At 42.1% G+C, this 11525-nt stretch overlaps 2 protein-coding genes across 2 annotated transcripts; one reads left to right on the forward strand and one right to left on the reverse strand.

The window, feature by feature from the left end:
- Nucleotides 1-45: 45 nt before the first annotated feature.
- Nucleotides 46-3729, reverse strand: LOC308107178 (extracellular calcium-sensing receptor-like; the record flags this gene model as incomplete). The annotated part of the gene is made up of 8 exons (XM_080459343.1): nt 3599-3729; nt 2896-3190; nt 2523-2812; nt 2094-2389; nt 1592-1797; nt 1242-1463; nt 1025-1148; nt 46-944 (listed from the first exon to the last, which is right to left on the reverse strand). The coding sequence occupies exons 1-8, from the start codon at nt 3703-3705 to the stop codon at nt 46-48; spliced, it is 2439 nt and encodes an 812-aa protein (XP_080315469.1). The 5' UTR covers nt 3706-3729.
- A 2356-nt stretch (nt 3730-6085) lies between these two features.
- LOC308107394 (extracellular calcium-sensing receptor-like) lies at nt 6086-9778 on the forward strand (the record flags this gene model as incomplete). Its single annotated transcript, XM_080459715.1, has 8 exons — nt 6086-6216; nt 6630-6924; nt 7008-7297; nt 7430-7725; nt 8021-8226; nt 8355-8576; nt 8670-8793; nt 8874-9778. Exons 1-8 carry the CDS (start codon nt 6110-6112, stop codon nt 9776-9778), a joined length of 2445 nt encoding a protein of 814 aa, XP_080315841.1. The 5' UTR covers nt 6086-6109.
- Nucleotides 9779-11525: the final 1747 nt, after the last annotated feature.

Here is an 11525-nt window from a genome sequence, read left to right on the forward strand (position 1 = left end):
AAGCTGTATCACTACTATTAATTCCAACCTTGTCATGCACTGATGTTAATTTTTATTCATCAAATATTTCTTGGTATTCTTCTCTGGTCTAAACAATATGATAAAACACTTTGGAGCAAATATACAAAGTATTAGTCCAAAACTGGAGGCCAGAATAGCAAATATCTCTACAGCCACAGTAAACTTCCCAGGGGAGCTGACATACGCTGGGATGAAGGTCATCCAGACCGCACAGAATATCAGCATGCTGAAGGTGATCAGTTTAGCCTCGTTAAAATTATCAGGTAGTTTTCGGGCCAGGACGGCTAACACGAAGCAGAAGACAGCCAGAAGGCCGATGTACCCGAGCACCCCCCAGAATCCAAAGGCAGAACCTAAAGCACATTCCAGGATGATCTTCTCCTTGTATGTCGTGAGATTTTTGATCGGGAAAGGAGGACTGAGCACTAACCAGATAGTACAAATTAAAACTTGAATAAAAGTAAAAGAAACTACAGTCATTCTCTGCTGTGCAGGGCCAAACCATTTCATGACATTACTACCTGGAAGTGTTGCTTTGAAGGCCATTAAAACCACAATGGTTTTCCCCAGTACACAGGAGATGCAGAGGACGAAGGTGATGCCGAACGCTGTGTGTCGCAGCATGCAGGACCACTCAGAGGGTGGTCCGATGAAGGTCAGAGAACATAAGAAACACAAAGTTAGGGAGAAGAGAAGAAGGAAGCTCAGCTCAGAGTTGTTGGCCCGGACTATAGGAGTATTGATGTGTCGAACGAATACAGCCGCTGTCATGATGGCCAGACAAGCTCCAGTCACTGAAAAAACAGCCAAGATGATTCCTAGGATCTCACTGAAGGAAAGAAACTCGACAGGCTTGAGGAAACAGGCGTCTTTCTTTGCATTGGGCCAGAATTCCGTCGGGCATGGGTAACAATCAGGGGAATCTGAGGAAACAAAGCAGTTCTGGCTTTTACATTGAATTCTACAGAAATTCAGAAAACCAAAACGGTTGCTTTTGTTTTACCTGTAGTATTACTTATTTCACCCTCAGGACAGGGCACACAGTCATAGCAGCAGACGGGTTTTCCTTTCTGCAGCACTTTCCGAGTTCCAGGATGACAGCTGTCCGTGCACACTGACAACGGCACCTGTCACAGAGACAAAAACAACAATAAGAGACAAACACTCTTTCTGAAACGGTTCCGATTTCTTCTTCAGATAACTGTAGTTTGGTTCATTACTTTTATGCCACCATCCACCCATGTGAGGTTCCTGTTAATATGAAACTCCTGGCCAACGGGTAGCGATGCATCATAGTGCCCCACTGTCACCAACTCAATGAGGCCAGTCTCACTTTTTTGCCAGTTAACAAGCTCATAAACAGCCACAGGATCTCCGTTTTCATCAAACGACACATCATAGCCATTCTGGGAAAAATTCACTTTTTTCAACTGAGCAAAAACCTGCAAGGATGAAGGAAAGATTGCAGACAGGGAGGAGACAGGAGGTAATTACATGGAAAAACATATGTTCTCTTTTATCTGAAGTATATTATAGCAACAGAAACGTAGGTTGAGTTACTTCCATTCACCTGCTTGGACTCCAACCCAGTGAATTTATCACAACGGATTTTGGAATTGATTTTATAACACAGTGAATCGTGAATGGCATGTGCAATTGCATACACAGCCTTGTAAACCATGTTAGTAATTCTGAGCTGAGACGTGTCAGTGTACGGGCTTTGGAGTGTATGCATGTTTTCAGTCCCATCACAAGCACGCATGTCTTTAGCAGCACCTGAAAACATATAAAGACAGAAACAAAAATATCTGCATCTGTCCAAGAAGCTTCACATTTCTATATTATTTGTCTGTATTGTGATTTTTGTTTTCTACATTAATCTCTTCCTACTCTCACTTTGGAGGCCTGAAAGTAAACTCATATCTGTAACTCAGGAGGAAGTCACTGTCCAGCTCCATGAACAAGAGTCAAATCCATCAGTTTTTTTTTATCACCTACTATTTGTGTATTTAGGTTTGTGGACAGACATTGACATGCAAGCACATTTATTCAATTAAATAGATTGTGCATACTTTTTCCCAGTTTGCACTTGAATGCACCCTCCCAGAACTCAGTGAGCAGTGGTGAGGCAGCGACTTCAGCAGTAGAGAGATCCAGCAGGAAGTCTCTCAGGCCTGGGATGACAGATTGCTGCATGCCAAATCCGATTGCCCCGGTACAAAAGCTGAAACTCAGCATGTCTGGGTCTGTCACCCAGGACTCACTGCCTATCCACTGGCGGGGTGGGGTAGGCTCCTGCGTCAGCTCCTCCAACAGGATCCTCATGTCTCCAGAGGCAACAAACGCTACAACCACCATAGCTGTAGACCTGCAGAGAGATTGCAATGGATTTTTTTTTCACAGACACACAAAGAGGATTGTCTTAGTAAGTGTTGGTTAAACAATATGATGGCAAAGCACATGATGGTGAAATAGACTTCACACAAACAAGACTTTTGAACCTGCGGATGACATCAGCCACACTCTTGATCCTACTGTGTGGTTGTGTGCGGTGGACTGACTCTGAGTACTCCACACAGATGCCCTCTTTTCGCGCTGCTTCCAGAAACGACGCCATGCCGTTATTGCCATAGTCTGAGTCCGAGTGGATTGCGCCTATCCAGGTCCAGCCAAAGTGTTTCACCAGCTTGGCGAGCGCGTCTGCTTGAAACTGATCACTGGGGACTGTCCTGAAGAAAGTGGGGTACTGCTGCTTATCGGACAGGCATGCACAAGTAGCAAAGTGGCTCACCTGAAGTAAAACAAGACACTGCACCATCAGCAGATCTGCACATACGTCATTTCACTTCAGTGCATTAGAGTTGAGATACTTACTTGAGGAATGTTAAAAGACCCGATGATGCGCGACATGCTGATGGACGGTGTGGACCCTGACTCACCCACGATGGCCATCACCCTGCCAGAGGGGGTGCAGTCGTCGCCGGTGTGAAACACAGGGTCCAGGCCGTTTGTCAGCTGAAAGGCCACGTGTACAGCCACGGGCACCGAGGCGCATGAGTCATGGATCTCATACCCAAGTTGGATGCCCGGTAGCAACTCGGTGCTGTTGTTAATCTCCTCCACTGCAAACACCATTGCGCGTGAAAAACGCAATTCACGATATTTCATGCTGCACAGATGTCAACATCAAAATGTAAATATTTCTTATCTCATTTACATTTAACAGAAATCACATACAATGAAAGCTGTTGTGCATTCACCTGAGAAAGAAGTATTACATTTAAAAGAAGTGATTATGATTCATCATGAAATAAATCACAATATCAGTCCGTTAAATATGCATTGTCTGTCTGACATACAATACAAATAATACTGTTGAGAAGATTACAACACAATGATAGTTATTTCTCAGATTCAGATATTTAACAATCAAATGCAAACCCACAAATTAATTTTCCTTAATCATCTCTACACAAAAGCATTACAGCATCATCATTGTACACAATACAGAATGAAGCTATTAAAATCTCTTCACACTGGCTTTGCTTTCAACCAAACACATTCCCTTCTTACTAACCTCCCTGTGCACCTCAGAGGCTCAGGCATGCTGGTGTAGTCATGCTTCACTGTTAGCAAGTGGTTGTGAATGGAGAAAGCACCTCCAATAATGTAGTCACCATCCATCGAGAATGCAGGCAGGCGAGCAGTGCCCTGCATCTTGCATTTCACAGATGAAGCCTCAGCACTGACCCCAGTATCTATCTTAGCCTCTGTAAGCCCATGCAGAGACCCGCCTAACACTATGTTCAGCTCCAAGAATCCCAGAGCCAACCTCAGGCCAATACAGAGAGCTGAGATCTCCATCCTGACAGTGGCTGCATGTGAGCGCAGGTGTGGATTCACAGCTTTATATAACTTTTCAGTGCTTTCATTGTACGTCATCCCCTCACATCTCACAAGAGGTTTAAGACATCATTTTATCTTTTTTTTTTTTTTTTGCCTCTTTTCTGGGTGGTGCCAACAATATCTAATTACTTGGAATACACACACACACACACACACACACACACACACACACACACACACACACACACACACACACACACACACACACACACACACACACACACACACACACTTACATAATCATTTCGTAAGCAAATCTGAGTTTCCATGATGCGGGGTAACAAAAGTAAAACAAAACTAGTGCATCGTTTTTAATTAAACTCTGCTCCTGCTGGGTAATGATGCTTCACAGTTTCAAAGAACAAATCCACTAAATTAGAGAGAGATGTGTCAGTCATGCACATGGCAATCATGGCTTGATGGATCAACCTACCACACAAAACTGCATGGCAGAACACAAAGGAAGTCCATCCATCCGTCCATCCATCCATCCATCCATTTCAGTGTACTGTTTTAGGCAGCGAGCCTCCAACCGTCATTTGGAGGGTGAATTTTCTGTTGGCTTCAAATATGGCTTTGAGCAAGCTGTGCACTCCTCACTGCCCGCCCGCGTCCTGCAGTGAAGTGCCGTAAACCACGTACTGCCGTAAAGTGGTATCGTTGTCGTGGTATCGGTGGCAGTTTTATGAGTATGAGTACGAGTGCTCATGCCTGGTATCGGTGCATCCCGACTTTGGACTCTGGGCAGAAACAAACTGTAGAAATCATTTCTGAGTGAACTGAGTAAAGTAATGTTGACCCACGATTGTCATGTCACTGTAATTTACTGGATTTGTTGTTTGAAACAGTGAAGCATCATGACCCAGCAGAGTTTAATTAAACCTGAAAAGAAAAGACACACGGTGTGTGAGGGTTTTGTTTTGTTTTAATTTTGCATTACTCGTGGGAACTCAGATTTTTTGTCAATTTCCATGAGGCATGTGATCAAGGTGTGATTTTCTTATGAGTTATGATAATGCTAAACTCCTCAGATGGGTTTTGACAGGTGTGAGAGGATGAGCGCCACACATAACAGAGCTTGAATCATATTGTGTCACATTATATATAGAAGTATTGGTTGGTGGCGTTAGAAATACGAACCGTAATAACTTTTTTTCTAACCTCAGGTGGATGTTTTCATCTCTTTGTCATCAGACATTATAATGAACTTGATGTCCACTAGATGGTAGCAGCTGAGTGAGACTACACATAACACTCTCAGAATTATACTATACATATTTCTAAAGTAACCATATGTGTAAATGATAAACATATCTATTCAGATCTTCTATCTACACTAATATATACAAGAAGACATTAGCAACTATACACTGGCAAAAAAAATGGAAGATAATTTTTTTTTTTTTTTTTTAAATTTTTTCTTCGCCTCTCTCTGTTGCAAGACCAAAATCTGTTTTGACTCCGAAGGCTCTCAATCACATCATATTGTTGGCCCAAGCTGCCGAACAGGACAAGGGCGAAGAAAAAATTTAAAATGGAAGATAATAAGTTGGAAACAGACACACTTTTTAAATAGATGAGAAATACAAATACAAACACAAACTTACATCAGATTAAGTAATGTCTGATATTCTCAAAACAAAGCAGAAGCAAAGAATATGACATCATTTTTATGTTATCTTAGAATGTTGTGGGGTGACCTTGAATGTTTTGGAAGGTGCGAATATATATAACACATGCTTATCATTATTCTTATTCTTATTCTTATTCTTATTCTTATTCTTATTCTTATTCTTATTCTTATTCTTATTCTTATTAATAATAATAATAATAATAATAATAATAAAATTAGGCCTAGACTAGAACTGTAGAAGCCTAAAAGAGAAAAAAATGATGTCTTAAACCTCTTGTGAGATGTGGGGGGATGACGTACAATGAAAGTACTGAAAAGTTATATAAAGCTGTGAATCCACACCTGCACTCACATGCAGCCACTGTCAGGATGGAGATCTCAGCTCTCTGTATTGGCCTGAGGTTGGCTCTGGGATTCTTGGAGCTGAACATAGTGTTAGGCGGGTCTCTGCATGGTCTTACAGAGGCTAAGATAGATACTGGGGTCAGTGCTGAGGCTTCATCTGTGAAATGCAAGATGCAGGGCACTGCTCGCCTGCCTGCATTCTCGATGGATGGTGACTACATTATTGGAGGTGTTTTCTCCATTCACAACCACTTGCTAACAGTGAAGCATGACTACACCAGCATGCCTGAGCCTCTGAGGTGCACAGGGAGGTTAGTAACAGGGAATGTGTTGGGTTGAAAGCAAAGCCAGTGTGAAGTAGTATTAATGGTTTGAGTTGATTTGTGTACAATGATGCTGTGAAGCGTTTTTGTAGTGATGATCTCAGAAAATTAATGAGCTTGCTTTATACAGATTTTCAAGGATGTGTATCTGAAAAATAATTGTTTTTGTGTCGTTTGATTTTATTGACAGTTGGTCAGATGGTCAGACACACATTAAGACTATGTCTAATATTGTGATTTATTTTATGATGAATCATAATCACGTCTTTTAAATGTGATATTTATTTCTCAGGTGAATGCACACCAGCTGCAGGTCTTTCATTTTGCTTGTGTTTCTGTTAAAATGTTAATTGGAGTAGAAATACTAATATTTTGATGTTGACATGTACCTATCTGTGCAGCATGAAATATCGTGAATTGCGTTTTTCACGCGCAATGGTGTTTGCAGTGGAGGAGATTAACAACAGCACCGAGTTGCTACCGGGCATCCAACTTGGGTATGAGATCCATGACTCATGCGCCTCGGTGTCCGTGGCTGTACACGTGGCCTTTCAGCTGTCAAACGGCCTGGACCCTGTGTTTCACACCGGCGACGACTGCACCCCCTCTGGCAGGGTGATGGCCATCGTGGGTGAGTCAGGGTCCACACCGTCCATCAGCATGTCGCGCATCATCGGGTCTTTTAACATTCCTCAAGTAAGTATCTCAACTCTATTGCACTGAAGTGAAATGACGTATGTGCAGATCTGCTGATGGTGCAGTGTCTTGTTTTGCTTCAGGTGAGCCACTTTGCTACTTGTGCATGCCTGTCCGATAAGCAGCAGTACCCCACTTTCTTCAGGACAGTCCCCAGTGATCAGTTTCAAGCAGACGCGCTCGCCAAGCTGGTGAAACACTTTGGCTGGACCTGGATAGGCGCAATCCACTCGGACTCAGACTATGGCAATAACGGCATGGCGTCGTTTCTGGAAGGAGCGCGAAAAGAGGGCATCTGTGTGGAGTACTCAGAGTCCTTCTACCGCACGAACCCACGCAGTAGGATCAAGAGTGTGGCTGATGTCATCCGCAGGTTCAAAAGTCTTGTTTGTGTGAAGTTTATTTCACCATAATGTGCTTTGCCATCATATTGTTTAACCAACATTTACTAGGACAATTGTCTTTGTGTGTCTGTGAAAAAAAATCCATTGCAATCTCTCTGCAGGTCTACAGCTATGGTGGTTGTAGCGTTTGTTGCCTCTGGAGACATGAGGATCCTGTTGGAGGAGCTGACGCAGGAGCCTACCCCACCCCGCCAGTGGATAGGCAGTGAGTCCTGGGTGACAGACCCAGACATGCTGAGGTTCAGCTTTTGTACCGGGGCAATCGGATTTGGCATCCAACAATCTGTCATCCCAGGCCTGAGAGACTTCCTGCTGGATCTCTCTACTGCTGAAGTCGCTGCCTCACCACTGCTCACTGAGTTCTGGGAGGGTGCATTCAAGTGCAAACTGGGAAAAAGTAAGCACAATCTATTTAATTGAATAAATGTGCTTGCATGTCAATGTCTGTCCACAAACCTAAATACACAAATAGTAGGTGATAAAAAAAACTGATGGATTTGACTCTTGTTCATGGAGCTGGACAGTGACTTCCTCCTGAGTTACAGATATGAGTTTATTTTCAGGCCTCCAAAGTGAGAGTAGGAAGAGATTAATGTAGAAAACAAAAATCCTAATACAGACAAATAATATAGAAATGTGAAGCTTCTTGGACAGATGCAGATATTTTTGTTTCTGTCTTTATATGTTTTCAGGTGCTGCTAAAGACATGCGTGCTTGTGATGGGACTGAAAACATACATACACTCCAAAACCCGTACACTGACACGTCTCAGCTCAGAATTACTAACATGGTTTACAAGGCTGTGTATGCAATTGCACACGCCATTCACGATTCACTGTGTTATAAAATCAATTCCAAAATCCGTTGTGATAAATTCACTGGGTTGGAGTCCAAGCAGGTGAGTGGAAGTAACTCAGCCTACGTTTCTGTTGCTATAATATACTTCAGATAAAAGAGAACACATGTTTTTCCATGTAATTACCTCCTGTCTCCTCCCTGTCTGCAATCTTTCCTTCATCCTTGCAGGTTTTTGCTCAGTTGAAAAAAGTGAATTTTTCCCAGAATGGCTATGATGTGTCGTTTGATGAAAACGGAGATCCTGTGGCTGTTTATGAGCTTGTTAACTGGCAAAAAAGTGAGACTGGCCTCATTGAGTTGGTGACAGTGGGGCACTATGATGCATCGCTACCCGTTGGCCAGGAGTTTCATATCAACAGGAACCTCACATGGGTGGATGGTGGCATAAAAGTAATGAACCAAACTACAGTTATCTGAAGAAGAAATCGGAACCGTTTCAGAAAGAGTGTTTGTCTCTTATTGTTGTTTTTGTCTCTGTGACAGGTGCCGTTGTCAGTGTGCACGGACAGCTGTCATCCTGGAACTCGGAAAGTGCTGCAGAAAGGAAAACCCGTCTGCTGCTATGACTGTGTGCCCTGTCCTGAGGGTGAAATAAGTAATACTACAGGTAAAATAAAAGCAACTGTTTTGGTTTTCTGAGTTTCTGTAGAATTCAACGTAAAAGCCAGAACGACTTTGTTTCTTCAGATTCCCCTGATTGTTACCCATGCCCGACGGAATTCTGGCCCAATGCAAACAGAGACGCCTGTTTCCTCAAGCCTGTCGAGTTTCTTTCCTTCAGTGAGATCCTAGGAATCATCTTGGCTGTTTTTTCAGTGACTGGAGCTTGTCTGGCCATCATGACAGCGGCTGTATTCGTTCGACACATCAATACTCCTATAGTCCGGGCCAACAACTCTGAGCTGAGCTTCCTTCTTCTCTTCTCCCTAACTTTGTGTTTCTTATGTTCTCTGACCTTCATCGGACCACCCTCTGAGTGGTCCTGCATGCTGCGACACACAGCGTTCGGCATCACCTTCGTCCTCTGCATCTCCTGTGTACTGGGGAAAACCATTGTGGTTTTAATGGCCTTCAAAGCAACACTTCCAGGTAGTAATGTCATGAAATGGTTTGGTCCTGCACAGCAGAGAATGACTGTAGTTTCTTTTACTTTTATTCAAGTTTTAATTTGTACTATCTGGTTAGTGCTCAGTCCTCCTTTCCCGATCAAAAATCTCACGACATACAAGGAGAAGATCATCCTGGAATGTGCTTTAGGTTCTGCCTTTGGATTCTGGGGGGTGCTCGGGTACATCGGCCTTCTGGCTGTCTTCTGCTTCGTGTTAGCCGTCCTGGCCCGAAAACTACCTGATAATTTTAACGAGGCTAAACTGATCACCTTCAGCATGCTGATATTCTGTGCGGTCTGGATGACCTTCATCCCAGCGTATGTCAGCTCCCCTGGGAAGTTTACTGTGGCTGTAGAGATATTTGCAATTCTGGCCTCCAGTTTTGGACTAATACTTTGTATATTTGCTCCAAAGTGTTTTATAATACTGTTTAGACCAGAGAAGAACACCAAGAAATATTTGATGAATAAAAATCAAAATTAGTTCATGACAAGGTTGGAATTAATTGAAGTAGTGATTTTGTTTTTGAGTATATTGTTAAGGCTCGTTCTATGCATTTAGTAACATTTTGATGAATAAAATAACTGTTGAATCATATATTTACAAGTGTAACTTTATGTAAAATACTTTCATATTTTCTTTTCAGTGTATCAATCCTGCTGAATGTTATTTTAGGATTTCATTAAAAGAAAGTGTTTATGTGTTTAACACACAGTGTGTGGTTCTGAGTTTTTGTCTCAATGTTGTATATCAACACCACTCAAAGAAATAACTCCTACAATAACATTACCAACTACAAATGTGATATTTAGTCAAGGATCACCACATATTTTACCAATATACAGTAAGAAAATCCAAAGAATAGAGCTTTATCGTATCATTCACAAAAAGGCTCTCCTGCAAAGTCAGATAGTGACTTTGGCAATTTGGCAGATATACTGTATCTTAACACCTGATATATCCAAAGAATTATGGGTGGAATTGATTTAAGAGCCCTGGACAGGTCACCAGTTCATTGTCTATAATGGCTGCATAGCCTGAAACCACTACAAACCGACTCTACCTGACTTTGACTTTGATTCATGCTAACATACTCAACCTTTTTCCATTGAAGCTGCTATAAGTGTAGACTGCTGGGAGACCTTATTTAATGAACTCGACAGTGACAGAAAATTTGAGTTGAAATGAAATATTCCCAGACAAGCAGTCTTCATAGTTGTGGTACCAGTTAAGGCTGAGCACATCTGGGCAAACGTTACAAACACATATACAGTCACTTACACTAAGACTCTAGATTTGTAGTTCCATGTCCTCTAGGTGGTAGCAGTTAGTCAAAATATTTTCTTCCTCTTTTTCTAACTCTTTTCTGAAGGCTGTGGCAAAAGTTGATTGACAGGTCCTTCCATCTTCCATCCAGACTCCTTATCCAATTTAGGGTCCGGATATTTTTCTTATGTATTATTGGAGGAGACCCGTTGACCCGAATAAAACCAGCACACAGAACATGCCCTCTACTAATCTAAACTACCCGCATCTTAACATTTTTTTTTACTATATTTTTTACACATATTATTTCAAATTAATATTCCAGTATAATATCTATCTATCTATCTATCTATCTATCTATCTATCTATCTATCTATCTATCTATCTATCTATCCATCCATCAGTCTACTATAGCGTTTAATCCTGTGCAGGGTCACAGGGCGCTGTAGTCAATCCCAGTTTAATATGAACGAGGGCAGGATACACCCTGGTCAGGTCGCCACTCCATCACAAGGCCTAGTGTTGTCTTTGTTTTGATTTGCAGTGTTGTCCTTTGGAATAATTTAATCATACAAACTCCATTAAAGGTCACCAGAAAGTCATTAATGCAGCGTTACACGGAGTTAACACGCTATACTTATGAAAATGGTATATGTAGTCATTCTAATGCGACTGAAAGTTTGTTTCATGACTTCGTGTGGGGTGCAGTACACCATGTCCTCTCTGATTCTCTGGTGCTTTGTTCCACTGTGATTGGTTGATCTAGTGATGACTCACATGATCAAATCTTTGAAGTCAGCCTCACAGTTTTTTATTGCAGTCCACCTCAAACTCTTCTCAGAGACTATGTTGGAGACATCTCCAGCACACACACAGGCTTTATGGGGACAGTGCAGCCAAGCCTTGTCGGGACTTGTCTCCATATTTGTATCTTCTTTAGTCTTCTTTTTGTAATTTCCACTGT

The sequence above is a fragment of the Lipophrys pholis genome (genome assembly GCF_963383615.2).
Source record: "Lipophrys pholis genome assembly, chromosome: 3".
NCBI classification, from domain to species: Eukaryota; Metazoa; Chordata; class Actinopteri; order Blenniiformes; family Blenniidae; genus Lipophrys; species Lipophrys pholis.